Source organism: Chlorella variabilis, assembly GCF_000147415.1.
Source record: "Chlorella variabilis unplaced genomic scaffold CHLNCscaffold_18, whole genome shotgun sequence".
NCBI lineage: Eukaryota > Viridiplantae > Chlorophyta > Trebouxiophyceae > Chlorellales > Chlorellaceae > Chlorella > Chlorella variabilis.
Window position 1 is genome coordinate 814,601 of NW_005435070.1, and position 27,371 is coordinate 841,971.

A 27,371-nucleotide genomic window follows, 5' to 3' on the forward strand; every position below is an offset into this window, starting at 1 on the left:
AGCAAAGGAGGACCAGGGGAGTGCGCGGCGTGAGGGAGGGAAGGAGGGATAGATGGAGAGGAGGGCAGCGCCACCTTGGCCGTGCCGCACCCCCCGTGCTTGCTGCGATGCATCCGGTTGCTGCCTGATGCAGAGCACTCTCCAGTTGGTCTGGCGGCATCATTGCACCCCTTGTATCACTCACATGTGTGTACAGCTTCTCCACACCGCTGAAGCCAGTCGCCCGCTCGTGGTGCTCCTTGATCACTCGGGGCAGCTCCTCGAGCGGCACCACGGGGCACCACCGCCACTCTCCGCTGCGCTTGACGCAGCGGCACAGGATGTCCTGACCGCCAGCGCCCTTCAGCACCTGGAAGAACTGCAGCACCTTCTTGCTGTAGTTCTTGGCGCCGCCCTGCACTGCCGCCCCCCCTCCCGCACCCCGCCGCCGCCGGCCTGAGGGCGCCTGCTGGTCGCCCTGCTTGATCCGGATGATGCCCTCTACATCTGACTTAGTGAGAAACACATTCTTGGCGCCGTTTTGGCGCCGTTCTAAGGCATAAAGGATGACAGGTTGGTTCATAATTTTAAATTTGCGGCAGCTGCGGGGTGCGGGAGGGGAGAAATAGAAGCCTTAGAGACTCTGAAAGGCGAAGGAAAGGGAGGGATCGCGGGAGAGAGCGTGCCTGATGAGCCAGACGAATCGGGGGAGGTGCCACATCAGCGGGCAACACATGGGGGTTTACCGATCTGCCACGCACGCAGCTCGGCCCAGCTATAAAGCCCCACTCGCTGTGCATCATCCCTGATTCCTCCCACAGCGATCGGGAGCCTTCTCCGCCTGACGCAGGGCTGCAGGGAGCTGTCTAGCCCAGTCACCACTTGCGCGGCACCTGCTGAGGCGATCAAGGTGCGTGTGGCGGCCATCACATGCTGCATTGTTCACCCACAAACGCACTGGCTTGGGGTTGGCCGTCTCGCAGTGCCGCACACAGCCCAAACTCATCCTTCCTGGCCAGATCACCGGGTGGTGATCGCAACCCAAGGTCGTTGGTGCGCGCTCTGACACCATGGCCCGCGCACAGGACCCTGCAGACGAGATGGCGACCCTCTACCAGCCCCCCGAGCATGTCGTGAAGGGCGCCCATGTGGACTCCCTGGCCAAGTACAAGGACATGTATGAGCGCAGCCTGAAGGACCCTGAGGTGAGGCGGCCGCTGGGGCTGCCATCACTTCCGACACCAGTCCGAGGGTGGCCTTGACAAATATGACTCACGGCCCCCTGCACTCTCCTGCTCCCCTGCAGGGCTTCTGGGGCGACTTTGCCAGCCAGTTCCACTGGAACAAGAAGTGGGACAGCGGCGAGAACTTCCACAAGTGAGCCAGCCCGGGTTCGGCGGCCGCCGCCCGCCTGCCGCCGCTGCCGCTGCAGCCGCTCGGGCTGGCGCATTCCCTGCCCAGCCAGGGAGCCCCACCTCTGCCCCCGCGCACCCCCTCCTCGCTCCTGCCAGGTACAACTTCGACCTCAACAAGGGCGGCATCTTCCTCTCCTGGTTCAACGGCGCCGAAACCAATGTGGTGAGTCACCCGCCCCCGCCTGGGAGCGGGCGCCCCCTCTGCCCCCCCACATTGAGCCTGCCGAGCCGGGGCCCAGCCCCGCCATCTGCCTATCCTCGTGATCGAAGAATGCTGCGCACGGGTCGCTCACAGCAGCAGCAGGGAGACGCCATCCCGTTGCATGCCCGCCCTCACCGCCTCCACATCGCGCCGCCCCGTCCACATCATCCCGCAGTGCTACAACTGCGTGGACCGCCACGTCAAGGACGGCAACGGCGACCGCGTGTGCTTCTACTGGGAGGGCAACGACGTGGACCAGCAGACCACCACCACCTACAAGCAGCTGCACGACCAAGTGTGCCAGGTGTGTGGGGCGGCGCGCCGCGGTGCCTCTCCAACGGCAGCATGCAGCCTGCGTGCGCGCCTGCCCGTCCTCCTGCCCGGCGCGGTTCTCCCATCGCGCCGCCCGCCCCCTCCACCCGCAGATTGCCAACTACATGAAGAGCAAGGGTGTGGGCAAGGGCGACAACATCACCATCTACATGCCTATGGTCCCGGAGCTGCCTGCCACCATGGTGCGTGTGGCCGGCACCCCCTGCCCGGCATCCAGCTGCCCATCTCGGCTCCCCATCTGAACAGAACGGCTGGTCGGCTGCTTGGGCGGACCCCGCGTAGCCAGCCCCCGAGCCCTCTCCTTGCCTGGCCCACGGCCCACACCCACACCCTCACCTGCCCCTCCCTCCCTCCCTCCCCGCAGCTGGCGTGCGCGCGCCTGGGAGCCGTCTTCTCTGTCGTCTTTGCCGGCTTCTCGGCCGAATCGCTGGCGGGGCGCATCTCCGACTCCTCCCCCAAGATGGTGGTCACCTGCTCCGCCGTCAAGCGCGGGCCCAAGCACATCGAGCTGAAGAAGATTGTGGACGAGGTGGGGCCGGGGCTGGGCTTTGCTGTTGTTGTTGTCGCTGTTGTTGTTGATGTTGTTGTTGTTGGTGGTATACGCGCCCTGCTGCCTGGTGCCCAGCTGCACAGCACCCCCTTTGGCCTCCCAGATCCCACCTTCCACCCGCGGCGCCACCTTCCGGCCTCCCGACCGCCCCTCCCCGCCCCCTGCCCTCTTCCCTCCCCTCCCCGTCCTGCCCCGCAGGCGCTCCAGATCCTGGACAACGAGGAGGAGGTGCACGTGCCCACGGTGCTCATCTACGACCACAAGGCGTCGGGCGTGTCGCGGGAGGCCATCCACGCCAGCCTGGTGGAGGGGCGCGACGTGTGGTGGCAGGACGTGATCCCCGACCAGCCCACGGAGTGCGAGGTGGAGTGGGTGGGCGCAGAGGACCCGCTGTTCAAGGTGAGATGAGGGTGTGTGTGCGAGTGCTTGGGGGGCATGTGGGGAGTAGGAAGATGCGGAGTTGTTTGGTGGCAGCCTGAGTGACCTGCCGCTCTGGGGTCACTCAGGCTGAGCCAACCCACGGCTCCTGCTGTGCCCAGCCTGCTTCCAGCCCACCCCAATGGCTCCCAGGCTCCCACACCACACCTAACCAGCACCTGCTCTTTACCCTGCACCCCCGCCCCCGCAGCTCTACACCTCTGGCAGCACCGGCAAGCCCAAGGGCGTGCTGCACACGTCGGCGGGGTACATGTGCGGCGCCGCCGCCACCTTCAACTATGTCTTTGACTACAAGCCCGACGACATCTTCTGGTGCACCGCAGACTGCGGCTGGATCACGGGTGGGCAGGGTGGGCTGGGCTGGGCTGGGCTGGGCTGGGCTGCGCTGCGCTGGGCTGCGCTGCGCTGGGCTGGGCTGGGCTGCGCTGGTAGGGAAGCAAGCGTGTGTGCCGGCGTGTGCAGGAGCCGCTCTCTGACCCCCAACCACGCCCCTGTCCCTGCTTCCACCCTTCTGCAGGCCACAGCTACGTGACCTTTGGCCCTCTGCTGATGGGCGCCAAGCAAATTCTGTTTGAGGGCGTGCCCACCTACCCCGATGCCGGCCGCTGCTGGGAGGTCTGCGACAAGTATGGGGTGAGCCGCTGCTGCTGCTTATTTATGCCTGTCCTTTGTCAGGCCTTGCTTCCTCTTCCTGCGTTAGAGAAAGGTCGCTAGTTCGACTCATGGGCCCACCGCCGTCCCGACGCCGCATCCTTGGGGCTGCTGCTGCTCCCGCGCCTGCCGACCTCCCTTTCTGGCCGCTGCTGCCTGGCGCAGGTGACCCTGTTCTACACGGCGCCCACCGCCATCCGCACCCTCATGGCCTGCGGCAACCAGCACGTCACCAAGCACAAGTGAGCGGCGGCTTGCGGGTGGTCTGTGGTGGTGGTGGTGGTGGTGTGGAGGAAGCAGCAAGGCTTTGGGGTGCATCCATCCCACCTGGCCGCCATCACTGCTCTTTCCTCCTCACACGCACGCCTCGCCCCCTGCCCTGCCTCCCCGCGCTCCCTGCAGGCGCACCAGCCTGCGCATCCTGGGCACGGTGGGTGAGCCCATCAACCCAGAGGCCTGGCGCTGGTATTACGAGGTGCGAGGCTGGGTGGCCGCCGTACCGCGTTGTGCTGTGCTGTCCAGCCGCTCTGCCAGCTGCTCTGCAGGCGCTGCCGGCATTGGTTGTCGCTGCTGTGCGCCGCAGCCGCTTGGGGTGCTGTGCCTGCGGCTGCTCCGCTCGTGCTATCCCCCTCGACGCCTGGCCCCAACCCCAGCTCCCCCTTACCTGTTCCTCCCCTCCCTGACTCTCCCTGCCGCGCAGGTGGTCGGCAACAGCAATGTGGCCATTGTGGACACCTGGTGGCAGACGGAGACGGTGAGCGGGGCGGCCTGCAGGGCGTACCGCTGCAGGTCGTACCGCTGCACGGCGGCGGCTGCGCGCGCGCCTCCCTGCTGACCCCACCCCGCCCCTGCATGCCTGCCCCGCTGCAGGGCGCGCACATGATCACGCCGCTGCCGGGCGCCACCCCCATGAAGCCCGGCTCCGCTACGCTTCCCTTCTTCGGCGTGGAGCCCGCCATCCTGGATGACAAGGGCAACGAGGTGGAGGGGCCCGGCCAGGGGTGAGCCGGCAGGGTTTGCTAGTGCGGGTGTATATTGGGGGGCGGTGGTGGTGGGAGGGCGTGGGCATGGGCTGCAGCTGCAGCTGGTTGCCAGCTTGGCCGCGTGAGTGACCCGCCGTCTTCCAGAGTGCTGGGCTCGCGTAAGCTTGATTGTGTCGAAGCCTCCCCACCCACCCGCCCTCCTCCCCACCCCCTGCAGCTACCTGGTCATCAAGCGCCCCTGGCCCTCCATGATGCGCACCGTGGCGGGGGACCACGCCCGCTTCGAGCAGACCTACTTCTCCCACTACAAGGGGTACTACTTCACCGGGGACGGCGCGCGCCGCGACGAGGACGGGTGAGCAGAAAATGGGGGCAGTCGGCCGGCGGGTCCGGCTCCGGGCAGTGGCCGGCGCTGTGTACTGTTTGTACTGCTTGGTTCGTGTGCGGCAGGCATGCGGCCTCTTGCGCGAGCGCCCATCCTCACCTGCCCCTGCCATGGCCCTGGCCTCTTCTCCCGCAGCTACTACTGGATCCTGGGCCGCGTGGACGACGTGATCAACGTGAGCGGGCACCGCATCGGCACGGCGGAGGTGGAAAGCGCGCTGGTGGGACACCACCTGTGCGCCGAGGCGGCCGTGGTGCCCGTCGAGTGAGTGTGTGGGCTGCCGCGGCGCGCGCGGTTTGCGCCGGTACTCGACACCTGCCCTCTAGATGCCCATGCGTGCCGCTCCAGCCAACAGCTACCATGTTAGCTGAGCTGATGTGCGTCGGCTTCTCGCGGTTCCGCTGCGTGCAGCCACCCCATCAAGGGCCAGGCCATCTACGCCTTTGTCACCCTCATGAACGGCAACGAGTACCCGCCTGACGAGTCGGTCCGCAAGGAGCTGGTGGCGCAGGTGGGGCCTGGCTGGGAGCCGGCTGGGAGGAGAGGGCGCACCCTATGGCAGCCGGCAGCAGCGGCAGCAGCACCAACAGCGGAGCAGGCTTGTGCAGTGCCCCCGCCAAGCGGTGTGCCTGTGATGAAGAGGGGTTGGAGAGCCGGCTGCAGAGGATGCGCGGACGTCTCGCCTGCCCCTGCCGCCGACTGACCTGCCCCTGCCGCTGCCCCTGTGTGCCCTGCCTGCGCAGGTGCGCAAGGCCATTGGCCCCATCGCCACGCCCGACGTCATCCACTGGGCCCCGGGCCTGCCCAAGACACGCAGCGGCAAGATCATGCGGCGTGTGCTGCGCAAGATTGCCAGCAAGGAGGAAGACCAGCTGGGCGACACCTCCACCCTGGCAGACCCGGGCGTGGTGCAGGTGCTGCTGGAGCTGCGCGGCAAGTGAGGCGTGGCAGGCCAGCCAGCCGGCCCGGCACGCGCCCTACGCGCCGCCGCAAATGCACACGCTCAACGACCCCGATGGATGCCCCCTTGAAACCCTGAAAACTAACGATCTACCTGCTACACAGCCCCCGCCCTGCTTTGTCTCGCTCCACGTCTCTGCTCCCAAGTTGATACACTACTTCCGCTCTCCGCTGCCACGCCCGTTGGGGCGGTTTTCGACTGCCGCGCCCCAAAAGCATTTTGTGTTCCCGCCGTGTTGTCCTCGTGGTGAGGCCCAGTCCTTTGTTGTCACAGTACACTCACGGAACATTGATCGACTGTTGTAAAGCAAGCAACTCGAGAGTGCAGCGCTGGACAGGACGGCAGAGCACACACAGGCGCTCTCTCAATCAACTCAACCTAACATCCTTTTGCGCTCTTGCGCACCTACTCACCCACTCCACCAGTGTGAAAGTCGCGCTGTTCAATCAGACGGCCAGCGTCGGGCTCAACCACCGCCAGGGAGGCACACAGAGGTATGCCAACCGCATCGGATGCCTCGGCAAAGTTTGCCAGCCAGCTGCACAGCAGGGCAGACGAGCAGGGCCTTGTTGTGCACCCAAGCAGGCACCCGGGAGCAGGCCCGGCAGGCTGCGCCGCTGGTCACGAGAAGGCCAGCAGGCACTTGCTGCGCCGCTCACTCTGCGACTGTGGGCAGGTCTGCTGGGGCGCCGCTGTTGACGGCGTCTATGGCAACCTGGGAGGAGGAAATGGGGGCACAGGGGTCATGTTGCAGCCAGCAGAGGCAGCTGACCCGCTCACAAGCATTGCCTCTGCCTCCATCGCTGCTGCTGGGGCCGCCGCCACCACCAACCTGGTAGGCATCGGCCGCAGCCTGCTCATCCGGGCAGTCGGCGGCGGCGACCAGCAGTGTGTAGACCCAGGCCTGTGCCTCCTCGCCTCCCGCCTGCACTGCCGTCACCAGCTGGGCGCCTGCCGCCTGGGGGGCGCTGCAGATCTCCTCCAGCACTGCCTGCCTCGTTTGGAACAGGGAAGGGAGAGGTAAGGCAGGCACAACAGACTCATTGGTGATGCTGCCCAAATGGGCAGCTGTGAGCCAACCCTGAGGGCGGCCTGCTTTAGCAAGCAGCAGCGCATCACCCTGCCCCCACCTGAACAACGTCGGGAGGGGGCCGTGTGTCGTTGGCGCTGATCCCTGCGGCGCATCAGATCGGCGGGCGGTGGGTGAGGCACCGACCTGCAGGTCCAGCGGCATTATTCGCAACAATGGCAGGGTTGAATGAGGCCCCCTGGAGGCGCACCATACTCCTCGGCGGATGCCAGGGTGCTCCATCCGAAGTTGGCCTCATCAAAAGTGTCGCACGGGGTGGCCTCTGCCTCTGTGTCGTAAGCGATGGAGGTGGTGAGGAAGGTGCTGGGGGCTGCGGCAGGTGGAGGGGCAGGCGGCATGCAGGCCTTATACGTCGTGTGGTGGGATGGGCAGCAGGTGCCCATCCCTCCCATGGAGCTGTGTTGCTCACATGCGGCGCCAGCCAGCGCGGAGTAGGCGGCGGCGGCCGGATTGGCCTGCAGGCAGCGGGTGTCGGGGACGATCATTGATTCAGCTTGCAAGGCCACTTAGCTGTGCAGCTGGTGCACGCATCGGTGGTGTGCAGCCTTGCTCCTACCTGGGCCAGCCTCCTGTTGGCGTCGGCGACCACCGGCGTGCAGGCTGCCAGCGCCAGAGCCAGGGCGACGGCCAGCTTCATGCTCCTCTGAATGTGATGTCCCTGGCACCTAAGCCGTCGGTTTGGGAGCTCTCACGACTTCAAGTCGCCTTTGAGAACATCAACAAACAATCCAACCACAGCAGGCATTTCTTGGGCGGATTGATGGCCCAACCATTACTCAGCTTACAGCATCCTGTACGTACAAGATAGTGGGCTTGATCCGAACCTGGATCCCAACCATTAATCAGCTTACAGCATCCGGTATGTACCCATGGCTGTGCATAATGGTACCGTGAGGATCGCTAAGCGGCGGTGTCGCCAGTGAAGAAATCCCTCTTCTCCAGCACCTCGCCAGTGCCCTCGTTCACCACAGCCAGCGAAAGGCAGACTGGCGTGCCGACGGCGTCGGCCGCCGCCGCCATGTTGGAAAACCAGCTGCAACAGCGAGCGCAGGGGAAGCACACAACGGGCCGCTTTGGTCCCTGGCAGGTGAACAGAACAGCACGCACTGCACCATGTGCCCTGTGCCCAGCACCAACCTGGCAACTGCCGGCAGGTCTGTGGGGTCGCCCTCGGGGTTCAGAGTGTTGATGGCTTGCTGGTAGGCGTCGTTGGGCGAGCTGGGGTTCTCCAGGCAGTCTGCGGTGAGCAGGGCATCGACCCACACCTGTGCCTCCTGGCCTCCCGCCTGCACCGCCGCCAGCAGCTGGTCGCCGGCAGTCACGGGATCGCTGCAGATCTGGTCCATCACAGCCTGCAGTCAGCAGCCGCCAGTGTAGCTGCACCGGTGAGCAGGATAGCGTGAGCATCTGAGAGTGGGGTGCTGCTGCAACGGCCTCATTGTGGACAAGCACGCGAGGGCTGCAGGCCGCCAGCGCCCCCACCCCGACAAGGCTGGCCGGGGGCTTGGTGGTGTTGGTGGCGACTGCATGGCACGCAGCATGGGCACCCCGTCAGCTTGCCAGTGCAGACGCGGGCAGGCCTGGGAGGTGCGAGGGGGTGGAGGCGCCGCCATCAAATGCGCCACAGACAGAGGCACCCCACGCAGCAATGGGTTTAGGGTTTAAAACCGGCCCGCTCGGCGGCTCTCACCGAGCGGCTCGGCGGTGTAGTTTGTGACCCAGGTGAAGAGGTCAGGGTCGAACACATCGCAGGACACAGTGTCCACAAAGGAGATGGAGGTGGTGAGGATGGCGGCGCCGTCGGCGCCTGCGTGGGGGCAACGGTCTCGTCATAACCCTTGCCAAGCCATCTCGTCATAACCCCTGCCAAACCAAGAAGCTGTATGCTCCAGCCATTTGACAGAAAGTGTAACCCTACATGCAGCTAAATAAGAAGGGGCTTTCTGTCTCAAGGGCCATGCTTGATCAGCCCGAGGGGCCACCTGCTCACCTTGTGGGGACTCGGCAGGCCCTGCTGCCCCCGTGTGGAAAAACTCCTCCTGAAGCAGCTCTCCGGTGGTGGGGTCAATGACTGCCGCCGAGGCGCAGAGAGGGATGCCGACGGCGTCCGCCGCCTCTGCCAGGTTGGTGAACCACCTGCAGGGATGCGGCAGGGCCGAGTGGCTCACCACATGATTGCGGACTAGGCTCGGCTGCCAGCGACGTCGGCCCTGCCCCTACTGCCAGGCTACCAAGGGGCAGCTGCTCCACTGCATGGGGCACCCCAGTGAAGCATTGGGAACCCACTCACTCTGCCACGGCCGGCAGGTCTGCGGGGTCACCGCTGGTGACGGCGTCGATGGCGGCGCTGTAGGTCTCGCTGCCCGCATCCAGGACGTCAGGGCAGTCGGCATTGAGGAGGGCATACACCGCGCTCTGCGCCTCGGGGCCTCCCGCCTGGACGGCAGACATGATCCGGGAGCCTGCCGCCGCGGGGCTGCGGCAGATGCGCGCTATCAGGGCCTGCAGCGAGCACGGGAAGCAGGCCGGCGGCCTGTGGCATGGGCATCACGCAGCTCCTGTCGGGATGGCTGCCGCTGGAGGCCAGCGCAGGCGGCCAGCAGGCAGGCTGAGCGAGGCACCTGCACGTCGCTCAGGTCGGGCTGGCTGGTGCCGTTGGCGCCTGCACGGGCCGCGCAGCTGGGCAGGTGAGCCGGTCACAGGCTCACCAGAACAGGGAGTGCCGTGCCCAACAGGCAGCAGGGGAACGCCCAGGCTGCCACATGGACTGGAGGCAGCCCCTCCTCCCCACCACCTGCCATCGCTCTGCCGGCTCACCATAGTCGACTGCGGAGCGGGAGTAGCCCCACTCGAGCGTGTAGGGAGAGAAGGTCTGGCAGGCCGTGGTCTCCTCGCCTACTGAGATGGCGGTGGTGAGGATTGGCTCCTCGGCTGCAGTGGATGGATCCAAGACGCCGGCGCGCTGGCGCTCTGGAACCTGCGGCAACGGCGGGTTGGGCGCCGCAAGCTCCCAGTTCGTGAGCTTCCAATGGCGGCAGCAGGTCTGCTGGTGTGAGGCAGGCCCACCTGGTTGAGCGACCTGCCCTGGGCGGCGTGCGCAGGCAGCACTGCGCAGGCGGCGAGTGCCAGGGCGAGGGCCCCGGCGGCTCTCATGGTGTCAGAACCCCAAGCCTGCTTGGGTGGCTGTGGAGCTTCTGTGGGGGCGCTTGGTTTACGCGGCAGGCCGTGTCAACGAGGGTACAGGCCGTGTCAACGAGGGGATAGCTACTGGGCAAGCTGCCTTGGACAGATGGACAGCTCGGAGGCCAGGCAGGCCAGGTGACTGTGAACGACGTGAGCAGCAGCTGCAGGCAACGTCTGCACAGCGCGGCGCGCTGACAGGGATGGGGCGCAAACACGATGAACTTGCAGGTGATGAGCAGTGAAAGCTAGCTGAGGAGAACCAGGAGCTGGCGCAACCAAGCGCTTAGCGCTCAGCCGCGGTACAATCGGGCTGCAGGGGCGCGACCGTGACCAGTGGCCTCCCTGGGCCTCTGCCTTCTCTGTCTGCAGTTGGTACATTGATGTGATTTACCACTTTGCCAGAGGGCAGTCTTGATGACACGTGCAAATGATGCAACAACGGACGTCACAAGACGGAGAGGTGTGGCAAAGGCATGGGACAGAAGGTGCATGAGGCGGGAGGAAGAGATGGCGTTGCGATTGGATACAAAATCATTGCGATGCGGCAAAGACAAGGGAGAGAGCTGAACGCTGCTGGCATGGTGGGGAGAGAGCTGGGCAGAGCATCAACATCCCAAGAGGGAGAAGGCCTGAGGCGGGGAGGTGGGTGGAAAGCAAGCGCACCACCTCCATGCCCGACGGTACGCTGCCAGATCAGCTGCCGCGTGCTTGGTGCGTGGCGTGAAAAAGGCGGAAGCAAAACTGAACAATCAACTCCTTCATCTCTTGCCCACATGCTGCGGCTCCAGCACCACCAGGGCGCGGGGGCAGAACTTGGAGGCATGCATGGTGACGTGGCCCCACAGCAGCTCCCGCATCATCCCCGCCCCGTGGTGGCTCAGCACCACGCACCGCGCATTCACCTCGGCTGCAGGGGGAGGTGATTGGAGGCCAGAACTGAGTGGCAGCTGGCGGCTGAATCTGATTCACATGGCAACAGATGGGCACATAGCATGGCCGAGGCAGACACTCGGAAAGCTGCCAGCAGTTACCATCACCCCGGGCTGCCAGCTCCCGCTTAGAGAGGGAACATGCAGGCAGCAGCATGGCGCACCTGCCAGGTCACAGATCTGCGCGCCTGCGCCACTCTCGCCCTCTGGCTCCGCCATGCTCTCATCCGGCACTGCAGGCGGCGGCGGGGGCAACAGGTGCACCTGAGAATGCCTGCAAGCCTGACAGCAGAACCCCCGAGCCGCAGCAGCCATGCCCTCCTCGTGCACGCCCGCCCTGCCACCACACCAGGCTCGCCCCGACGGCCGCCAGGGCGCCAGGGGCGCTGGCTGCCTGTTGCCAGTCGGCCCTCAACAGCTGCTGCCCGCCAGCCCATCCTTCCACTCCCACTGCCACTCACTGGAAGTGCCCAGCACCATGTCGCACACCACGTTGACCAGCGGCGCCGCCACCGCGCTGCTGCCCTGCTGCCACTCAAACACGGAGGACACCAGGCGCTTGCGCGCGTCCACAGCCTCCTCGTCTCCAGCCAGCTGCTCGGCATGCAGCACATACACCACGTCGCCTGCAGCCCGGCGGGGAAGGGTGGGGGTGCGGTTGTCGGCTGGCATGCCGCCCACACGTGCAGTGCAGTGATGAGGAGGAGTGGTGATGGTGGTGCCAGGGACCTCCGACCCTTTCCCTGAAGGGCAGCAGGAGGTAGGGTGCCAAACACGGGAGGAACAGGGAGTGAGGCCGAACCTGGCTTGGCCATCTTGTGCAGCGCCCACTCAAAGGCGTCACGCAGGCCCTCCATGTTGTCTGTGCCGGCAACCACGACGGCCCGAGAGGCGGGCGCGGACACAGCCTGCGCCACAGGGGCAGGCCACGGCAGGTGAGGGAGCAGCCTGGCATGTTGCGCGCAAGTGAAGGCGGGTGCGGGCCAGGCGGCTGCGGGACAGGAGCTTGCAGGGTCAGCGTGCCAGCGCAGGCGCAGCGGCGGCGTAGCGCGGGAGCGAGGCTGCCGGAGCGGTGCAGCGTGGCAGGCGGCGGCGGCTGCTTGCCTGCGGGTCCATGGTCGATGGCGGCAGCAGCAGGGCGGGCACCTTGCTGTGCTCGGAAGCCCACCTGCACCCGCGCGCAGTGGGCGCATCGTCACTCAGCCAGGCCCCTTCAAAGCATCGCCGCCAGCCTCCTACGCACTGCCACCCCAGCAGCCAGCGAGGGTGGCCACACACACACACGCCCCCTGCCCCCACCTGGACACGCTGCCAAAGTCTGCCAGCGCCCCCGCGCCGTGGCTGGCAATCAGCACCGCATCAGCCCCGAGGTCTGAGGCCTTGGAGCAGATGGCCTCGGCGATGCCCGCCGCCGAGCGATGCACCTTCAGGCGCAGCAGGAGCTCCTCGTGCTGCACGCCTGCAGAAGGGAGCATGCGGCGGGCGGATGAAGCGTGCGCAGCGGTGGTGTGGTGTGTGTGGATGTGCGCGTGTGCGAGGGTGTGTGAGGAGGTGGCGCCGCAGGCGAGCCGCGGCCTTGCTGGCACCCCGCCGCACCTACCCTTGAACTGCAGCAGCGGCACGTAGCGGCCCTGCAGCATGGCGCTGCCCTCGTGCTCCATACGCAGGAAGAACTCCTTGGCATATCTGCGGGGCAAATGGGGGCAAATGGGGGGGTCATCGTCGAGAACAGGGACAGGCACGGGCAGTCACCAGGAGCGGGCAGGCAGGGGGTGGTGGCCGGGTGTAGGGGCTCAGCGACGCGCCACCAGCATGCCGCTCACCGCTGCTCGTCGCGGGCGGGCGACCACTGGGTGGCCGCCGAGGAGGAGCCCACCGCTGTGGCGGGGGTGCGCGGGTCGGATAGGCAGTGTGCCAGGTACACCGTGTCGCCTGCGGCACGGTGGGGTGTGGAGCTGTCAGCCGGCGGCATCAGCAGGCGAGACCGGACCGGCCCCAGCATGCACAGGCAACTTGTGCAGCTGGAGGCGGAACCTCATCTGCAGCTGCTATCCCTGGTGGGCGGCACCAGGGACTGGGTCCCTGCCCACACCAAACCGCCCGCCCTTCTTCTGTGGCATACAACAAACAGCAGCGCAGCGCAGCGTGACCCACCCTTGCTGAAGATGTTGTGCACCGCCCAGCGCAGGGCCTGCTCGCAGTCCGGCTTGCCGTCCACAGCGTACACAAACTTCCTGCCGGGCAGGGCGGGCGCCTCGGCTGTCGCTGCGGCGCCCGCGCCGACCGAGGGCTCTGCCGCGGGCTCGCCGCCTGCTGCCGCCGCCGCCGCCGCGACCGAGGGCCAGGGCCCCTCGCGGCGCTGCACCCGCCGTTGCCGCCTGCTGGGTGCAGCCATGGCGCAGGCACGGTGCCTGCTCAACGCCCCATGCGGCTGCAGGCGCGCTCCTTGGGCGCTGCTCAGGACGCACTGCATCGGCCCACTTGCACCAGACAAGCCCGCTGCCCGTGAAGCTGCCCACCAGCGATCTTTTGGCCTGAAACTGGTCGCGCAGCAATTGCTCGCGGAAATATCTTTCTGCCAGGTGGAAGCGCAATGAAAGGTCGCAGTTATCTGCCCCACCCAGCCATCCGTGCATCTGCATTGCCGGCCTGACCATCTCGCTGCAGTTTAGGCGCCAGTAGGGCCCGCATCGGCCACAGCATCCACCCCGCCGCCATCTGGAAGCGCAGTTGTAGACAGTCAGAAGTGGGCGCACGCACCCCCGATGGCCTCCCACGCAGCAGCAACGATCCCCGCGTGTGCTGGCGCCGCCTCTCAGCGGCCGCGCGCGGTGCTGCCGGCGCCGCGCCGCCGCCGCGCACCGCTGCACTCGACGTTTGCCACCAAGGACAGGGGCGGTGGCGCGGTCCTAGACAGGCCCTCCTTTGGCACCATCGGCCCGGACGGAACCCCCCTGACGGACAGCGCGGGCAGCAAGCTGGACTCCAACGGCGGCCGCGGCCTGGGCGGCGGCTCATGGCGCGTGCTGCTGCTGGACAGCGACAAGCATGTGGAGGCGCGGGTGGTGGATGCCATCATGGCGGTGGTTGGCGCAGACCAGGCCCACGCCCAGAACGTGTTCCACACGGTGCGCACCTGCCTGGCTAGTGCTGCGCCAGCAGCCTGCTGCTGCGCGCGTGCATAGCCCAACCCGCCGCCTGTTCCGTGCCCCACCACTGCTCACTCCTCATGTCGTGCTCATGCCCCCGCCTGGCCTGCAGGCTCGCTCCATCGGCCAGGCCATCATCACCTGCGCACCCAAGGAGCATGCTGAGTTCTACGCGCAGCAGCTGTGGCAGCGGGGATGCAAGGTCAACATGGAGCCAGACAGCACCACCCTCTGAGCCGCCTGCTGCCCACTGCCGAGCGCTTGTCACTCCATCCGCCGTGCCCGCTGCCCTGCAGCCATCCACACACGCGGCTTCTGAGCTGGGCCACCCCTAGCGCATCAGTGAGCTGGTTGCCTGCCTGCGACAGCCAAAGAGCCTAGTCTGCATCCTGTCAATACCACCCTGCTCCTCATCGAGCCCTGTCCAGCGCCCTGCGTGAATTGATAATTACCCTGCGGCAGTAGCGTGTCAACTGCGCAGCAAGCTGATTGCCCTGCTGCACACCTTCCTGCTACTGGATCTGTCCCCCTGCCCATCTCCTTCCTGCTCCTTCTGTTGAATTCATGCTGTGTTTGCCCTTCCTTGAGTGTCTCATTTCATGTTGTTCCTCCGCTTCTCAGGCACTCATTTGCCGTACCTAGACACGATTGATCATGCGCATCTGGTACTAGCACTAGTAAACCAAAGCCATTCTGCTCCCATTGCCGGAAGGCACGCATTGTCACAACAGGGAGCCAACACACGACACTCATCGGTCAACAGCCGGCAGGCTAGGATCTTAACTGGCTCTGGCTGGGCTGTACTGAGGCTGCGGTGGCCTGCCGGGGCTCCGCAGCAGCAGCTGGGCCCTCCCTCAGAACATCACCTCAGGCACGCTGAGGTTGAACTGGGCGCAGGCCACGTCAAACTCGCGCCCCGGCTGCTGCAGGCTGCCCTCCACAAAGCGGAAGCTGCCTTCCATGCTGCCCGCCGCCTCCTTCTGGTGCGTGCAGCTCTGGTAGGCAAACGCGGGGGCGCCTGCAGGGCAGGGCCGGTGCAGGGCGCGGCGGCGGTGGGCTGGGCGCATGCGCAGCCAGCAGAGCTGCCGGGAAGGCAGGCCGGAGCGAGCTGCCGGCCTGGGATCCCATGGGCGCTGCTGCTGGCGCCCAAGGCCCAGAGGCGCACCTGCTCGCAGCAGCGGGTAGTGGCCGACAACCGCCTCCCCCCTCACTTCGCTGTCCACCGCGCCGCTGGCGTCGCGGATGAGCCAGTGGCGGCTGCGCAGCTGCACGCTGTGCAGCGGGGCGCCGCCCTTGGGCCCCGCCAGGCTGCCCTGCAGCTGCAGCTGCTCCTCCTCCGACAGCAGCGCAAAGCGGATGCTGCAGAGGGAGGCGGCACAGGGCGCCAGGTCGGCATTGGCCTTGCGTTTTTGGAAACAACACCCTCCAGCAACCATATGCCCAGCCGTGCACACCCTGGCTTCGCCAAAGCAGCTGCCGAGTGTCAGTCAAAGCGTCAGCCACGCTGTCTGCCATTTCCATGCGTAAAGGAAGGGCAGGGCTTGCCTGTAGGAGAAGAAGTAGCTGCGCTCCACATTGCTGACCTGGGTGAGCTCCGGGACGAACAGCGGGCAGGCACACACCCGCACGCCCTGCAGCACGAAGAGACGGCGGCACGGCGCAGCACGGCGCAGCACGGCAGCCTCTCTGTCGGAGCGCGGCAGCAGCTGGGCAGATGCCCAGCGAGCTGCACTGGCAAGCTGCCGGTCCCGGCGTGCTGCCCCGCTGCTGCAACATTCGATCCCCATGGGCAGGCAAGCCCCGGCACATCCCCCACCCCCACCAGGCCCCACCTCTGTCACCGCCTCGGAGCGCCAGGGCGGCAGCTGCGGGAAGAGCGAGATGCCCCGGCTCTCGGCATACTCGCTTTCCAGGGGCTCCACCCCAAATCGACCCGCAGCCAGCGCCGCCGCGTACTCCTCAAACCAGCGCAGCACGCCGTCGCACGCGCCTGCAGGCAGGCAGGCAGGCAGGCAGGCAGGCAGGCAGGCAGGCGGGCAGGCAGGCGGGCGGGCAGGATCTGATCAGGTGCTGGGGCGGTGGCCGTGTGGGGGCAGCACTTGCTGCCGGGTGTTGCACGGGAGGTCAGGCGTGGAGCATGCCAGGCTGGCCTCTGCGCTTGGCGGCACATACAGCTGGCCACCCGGCGCGGGCGCTGCCCCACCTGCTTGGCTGTCGGCGGGCACCGCCTGCAGGCAGGTGACCTTGTCCACGGTTGCGATGCGCACCAGGCCGTCCCGGCAGTCGCAGTAGAGCATCTTGTTGAAGCTGCGGGCAGCGGGGGCAGGCGGTAGGTGCAGCGCAGGGGAGGGCGGGAGGGGCATGGATGGCGAGGCGGGCAGGGCAGCGGAGGCAGGCAGAGGGAAGGAGAGAGAGCGGTGCTGGCACTCGGTGGCCTGTGCTGAGGAGCCGTCCTGCTGTTGCCTGCGCGGCGTCGTCTGCCCTGCCCACACACGCCAGCTGCGCCATGTGCCGTGCCGCACCCCGGTGCCGCCTGCCCCTCCTGCCGCTCACTTGTGGGAGGCCGCAAACAGGACCCGACGGTCCTCCGGGCCAAAGCCCAGGGTGGAGTGGGCGGTGCGGGTCCAGCGCAGCAGGCGGCGCAGCGGCAGCATGCGCGTCGAAACCATGTGGTTGTAAAACGAGTAGCCTGCGCCGCACGCAGGGAGGCAGCAGCAGCAGCGTGGCGCACGTGGCATAACACGGCTATGTGCATGCGCGCCACGGCAGCCACCTGCCTGCCGCGCACCTGTGCTGCCCTCCCCAGGCCGGGCCCCAGCCCCAAGCAGGCATGACCCCTCCCCAGGCCAGGCCTCCCCCAAAACAGGCCTCCCCACCACCACCGCACAAGCAGGCCTCACCCCCAAACAGGCCGTGGAAGACCGAGTCGTGCATGGCGGTGCGCTGGTTGTCCACCTGGCGGTCAAACTCCAGCGCCTGCCCATCATGCACCCCTGCGGGGCGGGTGGCGGCGGCGGTGGTGGCAGGGGGTGCGGGCAGGCATGCGATTACAACAGCTGAGGCAGCCGGGGGCAGGTGGGCTCGGCAGGACATGTGTAAGGCAGGTGGGGCTCAGGCTTGGGCCACCTGGCTCCAGCCGCCCGCCCGGCAGCCTTGTGGGGCCTAGGCAGGAACCCAAGTGCCGGCGGCAGCGGCAGGCGCCAGCCTGGCGGCGGCTCACTCACTGTAGATGACGCGCAGCGCGGGGCACAGGCGGAAGCCCAGCTCTGCCTGCACCGCGTCCAGCGCATCCTCGCTGGCGCCAGGTCTGCATACGGTTGGCAGGGTTTGTGCCCTGGGTGAAGTGCCTTGCGGATGGCAGGCAGCAATATGCTGGCCAGAAGTGGTGCGCGCACTTCGTCAGAGCAGTGCATGGCCTGGCCGCACAGCAGGGAGCAGCGGTTGCGCGGCGCAGCAGGCGGGCGCTCACCGCAGGGAGGCCGCCACCGCCGGGAAGTGCTGCTGCGCCCAGTCCTCCACCTGCCTCCAGGCGCGCAGCGCCCTGCCCGCCATCTCGCCGTACTTCCCAAAGGACAGCTGCCAGGAGCCATAGGCCGCCTTGAAGCCGGGGAGCGGCTGGCGGTCTGGAGAAGCGGCGGCGGAGAGCGCAAAGTGCGCCTCGCACAGCCCCCGCCAAATGCCCTCCTCCTGGCCCACTGCCAGGCGCCAGCCGCGCTGCGTGCACGCCGCAGCTGCTAGGTCTCTGGGATCCAGGAAACTGCAGGGCGGCGGCAGGCGGCGGTGGTAGGCGGCGAGCGGGTGCCGGCAGCTGGTGCTCACGGCGAGTGCGGCGGCTAGGCGCTCTATTTTTGATCACGTCATATCCACCGCGCTGACCTGAAGATGCAGGAGAGACACTCAGCAGAGAGGACCTCTATGTTTGGGACCTCCTCCATTCTGCAGTCACGTTGGAGGTCTAGAGCGGGAGGATCTCGTGTGTGGCTTCGCAGAGGATGGCCGTTTGGCCCCAGTTCCCCAGATCAACAGCAGGGGTTGGCACCGCCAGCAGGGCGCAAGACGGCGCGGCAACCCACATCCTCTGCTCGCCCTGTCCCCTCACACAGCCCTCTCCTGGTGCCCAGAGTTGATGCACTGCTCCTTGTGAGGGGACCGGGGTGCCCAGAGGGCTTCGCTCAGCGCACTGCCTCTATACAGCAAGCGCTCGCCGCCGGCCTGATGCCCTGTGCTGCCAGCGGGCCAGCGTGCATTCACAGGCTTTAATGAAGTAGCAGCCAGGGGATGGCGAGAGGAACAATAACGAAAAGGCACCCACCGATTTGGTAGCGATTTGGTAGCAAGCGTTTAACACACGGCATGGTGGTGGGGAGCGGCGCCAGCACAGAATGGGGTTTGTTCCATGCTCCCAGACCAAGAGGAGGAATAATGGCGAACGAAACAAATCACTGGGGGGGGGGGGGTAACAAACAGGTCAGCACAGTGGTGGGGGCTGGTGGGGCCCTTCCCTCGTGCGTGGGTGCTGTTGGTCAATCGGGTGGGGTCGCACGACTGCTCAACGCAAGCCGCGTGAGGCCGCATGCCAGGCCTCGCCGGCCGCGCTTACCCCGCACCCCGGCAGCGCGCCCGGCGGCAAACTGTGGGCCAGCCGGTGGTGTGGCTGGCCTGCTCGACAGCGAAGCTCAAGCGTACTTGTCCAGCCTGACCGACAGGGTGCGGCCCTCCAGGTCGGAGCCGTTGAACTGCTCAATGGCAGCCTCCGCCTCCTCGGCAGTCTCGTAGCGCACGGTGCCGTAGCCGCGGCTGCAAGGGGGGGCCGCACAGCACGACGCTGCTCCGTCAGCTTCCAACTCGCCGGCTCAGCCGCATTTCCACTTGCCACCCTCTGGCAGCTGCATGCATGCATCCCGCAGGCTGCTACACTGCCTGCCAGCCCCTCCCTGAATGTCGCAGCCCGCCCTGCTGGCATAGCTGCCTCCCCGCGCTGGGCACCCCGCGCGGCGCGCCGCCGCACCTGCGCCCGTCGCGGCCGTACACCACGTCTGCGCGCACAATGTTGCCGGTGCCGGCCATCAGGTCCTTGAGCTCCTTCCAGGTCCAGGCCCAGGGCAGGCCGTTGACCACAATCTGCAGCCCGCTGCTCTGGTTGACCTCCTCGCCCTCGGCGCCCTCGGGGGGAGGGCCGCGGCCGCGGCCGCGGCCGCGGCCGGGCGCGGGGGCGCGCGGCTCGCGTGGCTCGCGGGGAGGGCGCACCGGGGGGGTGATGCCGTTCTCCTCGTTGTACTGCAGGGAGGCGGGAGGCGGTACGAGGGGTCAGGCGCAGGCCGCCCCACGCATCCAGCGCGCAGCCAGGTTCTTTGGCCGCGCGAAGCCCCGCGCAGCTGCCCGGGCTTCACGGTGCAGCAGCTCCGGCCCTCAGCTCCGTGCACAAGCTGCTACACGCTGCACGCCACGCACCCGCTGCCCCACTGCCACATTGCTGCCACTGCCCAGGCCACGCCAGGGGCCACGCCACGCACGGCTGGCAGCGCGTCACTGCCGCTGCCGCCGCCGCAGCTTGCCAGGCACGCAGCGGCACAGGGCGATTCTATGCCAGCGCCGAGCTAAGGGCAAGCAGGTTCTCCACCACCTTGCGGCAGGCCACCAGCGTGCGGCAGCTGCGCCACCCACCTGCTTCACGTCGCGGTCCTCGCGGTCCTCCCGCACCAGGATGGTGCGTCCGCCCAGCTCCACGCCGTTAAGCGTGTTGATGGCGGTCAGCGCCTCCTCGGGCGTCTCAAACTCCACGATGCCCCAGCCCTTGGACCGACCTGCAGCAGAAGCGCACATGATGCCATCAATACCAAAAGTGTGGGCAGGCTGCAGCCTCGACCGAGGCCGCCGGGTGGCGCGCCATCGGCGGCCCCGCACGCGCCGGCGAAGCCCACGCCTCTGCCTGCCGCCACTGCCGTGCCTGCTGGGCGGCTGCGTCCCCACATCTGGGGCTGCGCAGAGCTTGCTGCCGGCCTGGAGCTGGCAGGCGAGACGAGACCGGCTGGTTCCAAGCCGGCGCTACAGCAGGCGGGGCGGGTGCTCACCCGACTCATCCTTGATGACGTTGGAGTAGACAACGTTGCCGCACTCGCGGAACCTGCACCAGAGGGTGGTGCGCTAAGCTGGTCGGGCAGAGTCAAACGGGGGCCCGCCTGCCGTCCGTATGTGCGGGCGGCGGCGCCCCCAATGGCGCTGCATGGCGCCTTGAGCCGAGCCGGCCGGCCCTGCTGCCGCTGCCCATCGGCTGGCCGGCCTGCACAGGCCCCCAGCCCCGCCCATCAGCGCACTTGTCCTTCAGGTCTTGCCACGACGTCCTCCAGGCGAGGTTGGAGACGTAGACACGCCTGCCGACGTGCATGACCTCCTCGTCTGCACCACAAGGCGGTCAGCCGCGCCCATGAGCGCGCCGGTGCACCCCAGGCGGCTGCCAGGGCTGAGATAGGGGTAGCGCGACATGCGGGGGCCCTCCCTGGGCCAGATGTGCCCGAGATCGTGTGCCCACCGCTGCCTCCGATACCCCCCACCCCAAATGGTCCCAAACAAGGCGCCCAGCGGACGCACCAGCCATCTTGTCCCCCTTTGCCGTGCCCGCTTCACCGTCCGGGCCTAATCAAGCCCACACTGACCCTCCTTGCTGTGAAAAGCCCGGTGGTCGCCGCGATGCCTCCCCCCTCCCGGGCAGGCCGCCTGGGTCCAGTCAGCCTGGCGGAAATGCATGGGAGTCGGTGTGGGCTCCTTATCCCTTGCCCTTGCATTGCCACCAGGGTGAACGTCTGCAATTGGCCGCCAGTGCACGCCCCAAGCCCGGTCAGCTCCTCCATGCCATGGGGACAGCACTGGGCAACTGCCTCCCAGGCCTGGCCCGCCATGATTTGGGCGCAGGATCGTCACTGAAGACTACAGGGGGGGCGTGATGTCGATGTCATGTCTGTTGCATTGCCGCCACCGGCCTCTGACCGCCACCGCCTCCTGCCAGTTCTCGCTGGTGCTGCTTTGCGTGGTGCGAAGGACTGCGATCTCTGCAGATTCAATTTGTGTTAAATCTGGCTGCCGAATCTAGCAGCGAAGGGCAGGCAGCCATCGAGGTGCCACTCAAGGTTCGGTGACACGGTTCTCAGTTGCTCCGAGCTGGTAGTGCAACCAAGCTTTTAGTGCGCCACACTGGCAATGGTCATGGCGCGCATCAAATAGACTCATCATCGGAGCATGAATGGAAGAGGTGCTGGTCTGCATGTGGTGCCTCAGCTTGCTGTGGGGGTCCCACCGATGGATGACCGCGCGTCACCCGGCTTGCGCGCTGGGCAGACATGCTGGCAGAGGCATCGACAGAGCTCTCGTCTCGTCTACCCGCGATTTGCTTTTTGTAGTCCAAGCCTTTAGAACCTTGTTAGAAGGCTTGCTGGAGAGGCCGCTGGCAAGGCAATCAATCTCTGGTGCGCGCAGTGTTCGCAGCAAGCCACATTGCTATGGTGCACTGCGCTGCAGCAGCAGGAGCGCGACCACTGCGCTTGCGCTGCGGGCCGAGATGAGTCTCGATCATGCAGACCTGGGGAGTTCTCCTGCGGCCAGAGCGTGAGCCACCTCACACAGATTCATTCAAAGTGACCATTCTGGTTGGCAGTGCCCGCCTGACCCTCGCGCCGCCGACCGCCGCTGCCCTCCCCGCTGTGCGTATGCAGGTGTGCGCAGAGCCTGTTGGGATCCTCCACATGGGTTACAAAGGGGGCGTCAACGAGAAGGTCGCTGACGCCAGGGCCGCCAAAAAGCAGGCGGCTCAGCAAGCAGCGCAGAAGGCCGCCTCGGCCAAGGTGCGAACCCGTCGGCTTTCGAGGCCGTTGCTTTTAGACCACTAAGTGTGTTTTGTTTTTTTGCACCGGGCTTGCAGGAGGACGGCTACTGGGATGCACATGCCAACCCCAAGGCGAAACGTGATGTGAAAAAGGAGGAGCAGGTGGGACGCCGTCTCTTGGCATGCTCTTTGTTGCGTTCCTTCCCTCCCCTGCTGCAAATGTGGCTCTCGTACCTGCGCCCTGTAGGAGCGCCAGCGTGAGGAGGCTGCCCGCAAGAAGGCAGAGGCGAAGCGGCTGGCAGCAGAGGAGGAGGCGGCATTGGCTGCAGCTGCAAAGAAGAAGTCGGCCAAACCAGCAGCCCCCAAGGTGGGGCAGGGTGTTCCTTGGGCAGCGAACATGCAGATGAACCGGCCACCTCACTCGCTGGCTGTCTGCTGCGGTTGGCTGTTGCAAGCGTGCAACACATTGCTTGCTGCTGCTTTGTTGGCGCTGCATGGCTGCACCTGCTGGCACCTGTTGGCCGCCATCCAGACGCTGGACCCCTGCCATCCACCGCTGCGTTTGGCTGCAGTTGACAGCGCACCAGCTGGCGCAACAGCGCGAGCGGGAGCAGCGGCAGCAGCAGCAGTTGGCGGCGCAGCGGGGGCAGGAGCGCGTGGTGGGTGAAGCCGAGTATGTGGCATCCATTGATGTGGAGAACAGGAACAGGTGAGGAGCGCAGGAGCAGCACAGGACGGGAAAGAGGAAACCCCGGCTGTGAAGCATGCGGGCTGCGATGCAACAATGCTCCTGGCAGCATCTGCATGCTTGGGCCCAACTTTGATGCTCTTGTCGGTTCCACACCTGCGCCTGTCGCTGCAGAGAGGAGGGCGTGGTGGAGGCGCGCAGCGTGGATGCAGCGCTAGAGGCGCTTACGCTTGATAGCCCAGGCGCCGACCGACACCCAGAGAAGTGAGCTGCTTCCTCCCATTGTTGGCTGTGTTTGCTGCAGCGAGTGCTGGGAGGCATCTCCGCTGATCCCCTCCTGACAATGCACTCGGCATGCGTCCATGCTTTCTTCCCCCAGGCGGGCCAAGGCGGCTTGGGAGGCCTACTATGCAGAGCAGCTGGAAATCCTGAAGCAGGACAAGCCTGGGCTGCGGCTCATGCAGTACAAGTCGATGATCTTTGAGCGATGGCAGAAGGACCCTCGCAACCCTCGCAACCAGCGCGTCGAAAAGTAGATTTTGAAGCCGCTCGGCGCTGTCTCCCTCATCCAAGCCATGGCATCCCTTTTCCCTCGCTTCCGCCTGGCCCGCCTCTGCCATGTTTTGACATGTAGACCAGTTTTCCTTGTGTGGCCCTGCCAGTCGTCGCTTTATGCTCATTTCGTTTACTGCGCGACCCCCGACCCGTTCTGGCAGCGATCTTTCCAATGCAACAAGCAAGCAGATCCAGGCTGGCCCCAGAGCGAGCGCCAGCGCTTCTGACGGGCGGTTTCGGTGGTGCGGTCAACGTGCCAGACCCCAGGTCCTGCCCCAACAGCAGCTGCGCGTCTGGTAGGCCTGTGGCATGCTCCCATGCCCGCACACAACCTACATGGGCTAGCCTTTGGGCCAGTTCTTCATGTACTGGCCAAGCCCTAGGCCAGGCCTCTGCCGCCGCTGCCGCCTTTCCAGTGGCCCATGAAAGAGGCAGATCGGCGCGCCCTGCTGCAAACCGAGGTCGCTCAACCCCTGTGCTCGCCCAGATCGGCCTCCCTGCCTTGCCAGAGCTTGGGTAGCGCCGCAATCCCCGCTGGGAGTGGGCGGTGGGGCGCCATGCTCTACAGCGACGAGCCTGACTTCCAGGCCGATAGTTTGGCGGTCCTGAGGCGAGACATACCCTGGTAAGCGCGCCCAGCCTCCCCTGACCCTCCACTGGGCCAGGTCTTGATCTCAGCAGGGCTTGTTCTTCCGTGAGCCTCCCTGCTGCAGGGATATTTACCAGACAGCTCGCCTGATAACGGATCGCGACCTGCAGCTGCTGCGGAGGTTCGACAAGAAGGACGCAGCGTTTCAGGCCAAGCTGCTGGAGGAGGTGAGGCTGCTGCCAGGGAAATCGTGCTGGTGGGGGCAGGAGAATCGGAGGGAGCACAGAGATGCGGCGGGTTGGACGGGCGGCAAAGCCCTGGTCCACCGCTTGCCCCGCCCTCGCTGCCTGCCGCGCCTCCTCCTGGCATTGGGCGTGCTCTACCCGTGACCACAAGCGGCCAGTGGTAGCAGTCTTGCTGTTGCTTGCGCCCGCAGTTTCGCGCAGAACTCTGCTTGCCCGCGGCGGCCACGCCGGCTGCCGCCGCTCACCCTGAGACCGCTGTCTCCTCGCCTGCTGCTGCTGCTCCGCAGTCGGGCCCTTCGTATGTGGAGGCCTTCCTGGCTGTGCTCAAGAATGTGACCAAGGATGAGACGGTGCAGTATGTGCTGGCTATGGTAGAAGAGATGCTGGCAGGTGCGGGCTGGGAGGGAGTGGAGTGGGTGGGTGGGAACGACCTCCCTCCTGCGGCGCTGCTGCGATGTGGTTGCGTGTGTGCGGACATGCATGCAGCGCCTCCGCTGCACGCACAGCCTGCCTTGGCTGAGTCTGTGTGAAGCAGATGCAGCAGCAGCCAGGGTGCTTGCTTCGCAGCGGCTGTCGGGACTGGCACCCATGGCTCTGGCACCGCCCTGCTGCTCCTGATGGGCTCCACCTGAACCTGCCCGCCCTGCAGAGGACCCCGCCCGCGCCAAGCTCTTCCATGTGCTGAGCAGCACGGGCCCCGGCGGTCCGCTGGACGCCTACCAGATCCTCCTGCGCCTGCTGCACCGCAACGACTGGTTCACGCAGGAGAAGGCGTGCCTGCTGCTCACCGAGGTGCTGGCCAGCCGCCCCGACAAAGACGCCCTGCGCGCCCCGGGCCCCGCCTCGGCCGACGGCGCCTCCTCCTCGGCCGGCGCGCTGCCGGCGGCGGTGGAGGAGGTGCAGAAGGCGGCGGCCACGTTCATAGACTGGCTGTGCGCGCAGCTGCGGCGCCCCAGCGACCCCTCCCGCGCCGTGCCCACCGCCGTGCACGCCTTCAGCCGCCTGCTGCGCGAGCCGCCGCTGCGCGCGATGCTGCACCGCGCGGGGGGCGTGCAGCTGCTGGCCCCGCTGGTCGCCATGCCCGCCCACGGCTCCGGCCAGCTCAACATCCAGCTGCTGTACGAGGCCACGCTGTGCTGCTGGGAGCTGTCCTTCTACCGCCCCGCCGCAGACGTGCTGTGCGGCAGCACAAACGTGGTGGGCGCGCTGGTGGACATTGTGCGCCAGGCGCAGGTGGGCTGGGGGCGGTACGGTGCGGCCAGGCCGTGGTGGTGGTACTGCATGCCTCGAGGGACTGGGGGCTGCTGCTGTTGGCGTGGCTGGATGGCTCCCCACCTCAGCCCGCTCGCCATCACCGGCCTGCCTGACTGGCTGCCCTGCCCACCTCGCCACCTGCCCCTCCCGTGGTGCCTGGCACAGAAGGAGAAGCTGGTGCGTGTGGCGCTCATGGCGCTCAAGAACCTCATCTCTGTGGGGCCCACCAGCCTGGAGTATGCGGTTGTGGAGAAGGGGCTGCCCAAGGCGCTCTCCAACCGCGCGCTGCAGGTGGGGGGCTGCAGGGGGCATGGCGGTGGTGGTGGTGGGGCTGGGGCTGGGGCTGGGGCTGGGGCAGGGTGAGCAGACCCCGGGGGGATGCAGGGCATCTTTTTGAATGCGGCGTCCAGCTCACGCCTGTTCTGCCCTGACCTGACCTGCCCTTCCCCGCCCTGCCCTGGCCTGCCCTGCCGTGCAGCACTGGGATGATCAGGACATCCCAGACCTGCTGGACTGGATGGGGGAGCACCTGCAGGCGGGCATCGCCACCATCTCGTCCTTTGAGCGCTACAAGAAGGAGCTGCTGGGGGGGCAGCTTACCTGGGCGCCCATGCACGAGTCGGGTGAGCAGCTGGAGGGGCTTGGAGATGAGCGACGCCCCGCCGCAGCGGGCAGCGGCACGCAGCAGCGGTGGCGGGCCCTGTCTTGGGGTGTTGCGGGACGCTGTGCTGCATAGCAGCAGCCAAGCTCCTATCGAACAGCCCGGTGGCACAAGCGGCACCCGCCCGCTGCCGCTGCTGCTGCTGCTGCTGTGGTTTGCTCACCCGCGCTCCTCGCGCTGCCCGCCCCGCTGCGCTGTGCCCCCCCCGCAACTGCAGACGCCTTTTGGCGCGAGAACTCCGAGAAGCTGGTTGACAACAACTGCCAGCTGCTGCGGGTGCTGCTGAAGCTGCTGGAGACGAGCCGCGACTCCACCACACTCGCCGTGGGCTGCCAGGACCTGGCCCAGTTTGTGTCCCACATCTCCCATGGTGCGCCGCGGCGGCAGGCTGGGGCTGGGGCGGGGCTGCGTGGCAGTCGGGATGCGCTGCCGCCGGGATGCACGCGCTACACAGCATGGCAGGTGTCAGGCCTGCCCTCCTCGGCGTGCTGCTTTTCCGGTTTGTGCTACCCTAAACCCTGCCCACCACCCTCATCCATGCACGCCGCCCTTGCTATGCAGGGCGCGGCATCGTCAGCGAGCTGCGCGGCAAGGAGCTGGTGATGCGGCTGATGATGCACCCCGACCCCGACGTGCAGAGCCAGGCGCTCAAGTGCGTGCAGAAGGTGCTGCTGAGCAAGGACAAGAGCGACCTGCTGACGGTGCAGGGCTGAGGGGCGGGCCGCGACGAGGCGGCCTGCAGGCCGCTGCGCAGCTGCCCGACAGCCGGGCGGCGGTGCCGACCCTTCACCCTCCTGCACGGCCGCCGCGGCTGCGCTCTGCGTGCCGAGACGCTCGGGCTGTCGGCTGCTTCGCGCCCGCCATGGCTTTGTCTTGGCCCCCACTTTTGAATTGCTTCATGTTCCTTTACACCAGCCCAGCCACAACACACACTGTAGACCGCATGCCCAGCACTGTCCCTCGCCGCTCGTGTATCTCCCTCCTCGCCCCGCCCGTCTGTGTACCCACCAAGCGTTTAACGGCACCCGTGACACCCGCCTAGCCACAGTCAGTCGCCGCCGCCACCCGCTGCTGCCGCTGCCGTCAAGGGCCAGGAACGCCTGGAGCAGCTAGAACAGTGACAGCTTCATGTTGGTGGCGCGCCCCACCAGCTTGTTCTGCTCCGCCTGCTTGCGCGACTCTTCATACTGTGGGCGAGAAGAGGGAGTGTGGGGCAGGGGTGTGGGGCGGAAAGGGAGCGGGGCCAGGCAGAGGACAGCCAGCCGGCAGGGTGTTGCATTGTTGAGCCAGTACATCCGCAGCCACCGCCCATGCC

General features: G+C 66.7%; 8 protein-coding genes across 8 annotated transcripts; 4 read left to right on the forward strand and 4 right to left on the reverse strand.

The window, feature by feature from the left end:
• Positions 1-791: 791 nt before the first annotated feature.
• Positions 792-6,217, forward strand: CHLNCDRAFT_32259 (hypothetical protein). Its single transcript, XM_005845275.1, has 18 exons — positions 792-889; positions 1,075-1,184; positions 1,286-1,356; positions 1,491-1,557; positions 1,772-1,900; positions 2,022-2,111; positions 2,294-2,458; positions 2,687-2,878; positions 3,108-3,258; positions 3,435-3,550; positions 3,734-3,810; positions 3,971-4,043; positions 4,269-4,322; positions 4,439-4,569; positions 4,769-4,906; positions 5,072-5,200; positions 5,348-5,447; positions 5,680-6,217. Exons 2-18 carry the CDS (start codon positions 1,080-1,082, stop codon positions 5,875-5,877), a joined length of 1,986 nt encoding a protein of 661 aa, XP_005845337.1. The 5' UTR covers positions 792-889; positions 1,075-1,079; the 3' UTR covers positions 5,878-6,217.
• Positions 6,218-7,887: 1,670 nt separating this feature from the next.
• CHLNCDRAFT_137132 (hypothetical protein) lies at positions 7,888-10,140 on the reverse strand (the record flags this gene model as incomplete). Its single annotated transcript, XM_005845410.1, has 9 exons — positions 7,888-8,020; positions 8,125-8,339; positions 8,470-8,510; positions 8,678-8,794; positions 8,978-9,123; positions 9,278-9,489; positions 9,609-9,649; positions 9,805-9,964; positions 10,054-10,140. The coding sequence occupies 9 exons, from the start codon at positions 10,138-10,140 to the stop codon at positions 7,888-7,890; spliced, it is 1,152 nt and encodes a 383-aa protein (XP_005845472.1).
• Positions 10,141-10,775: 635 nt separating this feature from the next.
• Positions 10,776-13,494, reverse strand: CHLNCDRAFT_137133 (hypothetical protein; the record flags this gene model as incomplete). The annotated part of the gene is made up of 10 exons (XM_005845411.1): positions 10,776-10,799; positions 10,944-11,077; positions 11,264-11,332; positions 11,561-11,725; positions 11,902-12,007; positions 12,246-12,267; positions 12,399-12,558; positions 12,700-12,785; positions 12,923-13,031; positions 13,254-13,494. 10 exons carry the CDS (start codon positions 13,492-13,494, stop codon positions 10,776-10,778), a joined length of 1,116 nt encoding a protein of 371 aa, XP_005845473.1.
• Positions 13,495-13,864: 370 nt separating this feature from the next.
• CHLNCDRAFT_137134 (hypothetical protein) lies at positions 13,865-14,483 on the forward strand (the record flags this gene model as incomplete). Its single annotated transcript, XM_005845276.1, has 2 exons — positions 13,865-14,227; positions 14,361-14,483. 2 exons carry the CDS (start codon positions 13,865-13,867, stop codon positions 14,481-14,483), a joined length of 486 nt encoding a protein of 161 aa, XP_005845338.1.
• Positions 14,484-15,102: 619 nt separating this feature from the next.
• Positions 15,103-18,183, reverse strand: CHLNCDRAFT_137135 (hypothetical protein; the record flags this gene model as incomplete). The annotated part of the gene is made up of 10 exons (XM_005845412.1): positions 15,103-15,266; positions 15,414-15,607; positions 15,752-15,879; positions 16,081-16,238; positions 16,452-16,555; positions 16,802-16,937; positions 17,149-17,241; positions 17,473-17,555; positions 17,718-18,005; positions 18,125-18,183. 10 exons carry the CDS (start codon positions 18,181-18,183, stop codon positions 15,103-15,105), a joined length of 1,407 nt encoding a protein of 468 aa, XP_005845474.1.
• A 415-nt stretch (positions 18,184-18,598) lies between these two features.
• CHLNCDRAFT_32263 (hypothetical protein) lies at positions 18,599-20,910 on the reverse strand. The gene is made up of 6 exons (XM_005845413.1): positions 20,837-20,910; positions 20,563-20,644; positions 20,320-20,372; positions 19,913-20,052; positions 19,257-19,516; positions 18,599-19,045 (listed from the first exon to the last, which is right to left on the reverse strand). The coding sequence occupies exons 1-6, from the start codon at positions 20,841-20,843 to the stop codon at positions 18,925-18,927; spliced, it is 663 nt and encodes a 220-aa protein (XP_005845475.1). The 5' UTR covers positions 20,844-20,910; the 3' UTR covers positions 18,599-18,924.
• Positions 20,911-21,984: 1,074 nt separating this feature from the next.
• On the forward strand, positions 21,985-23,288 carry CHLNCDRAFT_137137 (hypothetical protein; the record flags this gene model as incomplete). The annotated part of the gene is made up of 6 exons (XM_005845277.1): positions 21,985-22,083; positions 22,161-22,226; positions 22,312-22,431; positions 22,637-22,773; positions 22,927-23,016; positions 23,132-23,288. 6 exons carry the CDS (start codon positions 21,985-21,987, stop codon positions 23,286-23,288), a joined length of 669 nt encoding a protein of 222 aa, XP_005845339.1.
• Positions 23,289-23,770: 482 nt separating this feature from the next.
• On the forward strand, positions 23,771-27,088 carry CHLNCDRAFT_32265 (hypothetical protein). Its single transcript, XM_005845278.1, has 8 exons — positions 23,771-23,932; positions 24,021-24,123; positions 24,429-24,531; positions 24,791-25,374; positions 25,561-25,686; positions 25,874-26,018; positions 26,274-26,426; positions 26,618-27,088. Exons 1-8 carry the CDS (start codon positions 23,865-23,867, stop codon positions 26,767-26,769), a joined length of 1,434 nt encoding a protein of 477 aa, XP_005845340.1. The 5' UTR covers positions 23,771-23,864; the 3' UTR covers positions 26,770-27,088.
• Positions 27,089-27,371: the final 283 nt, after the last annotated feature.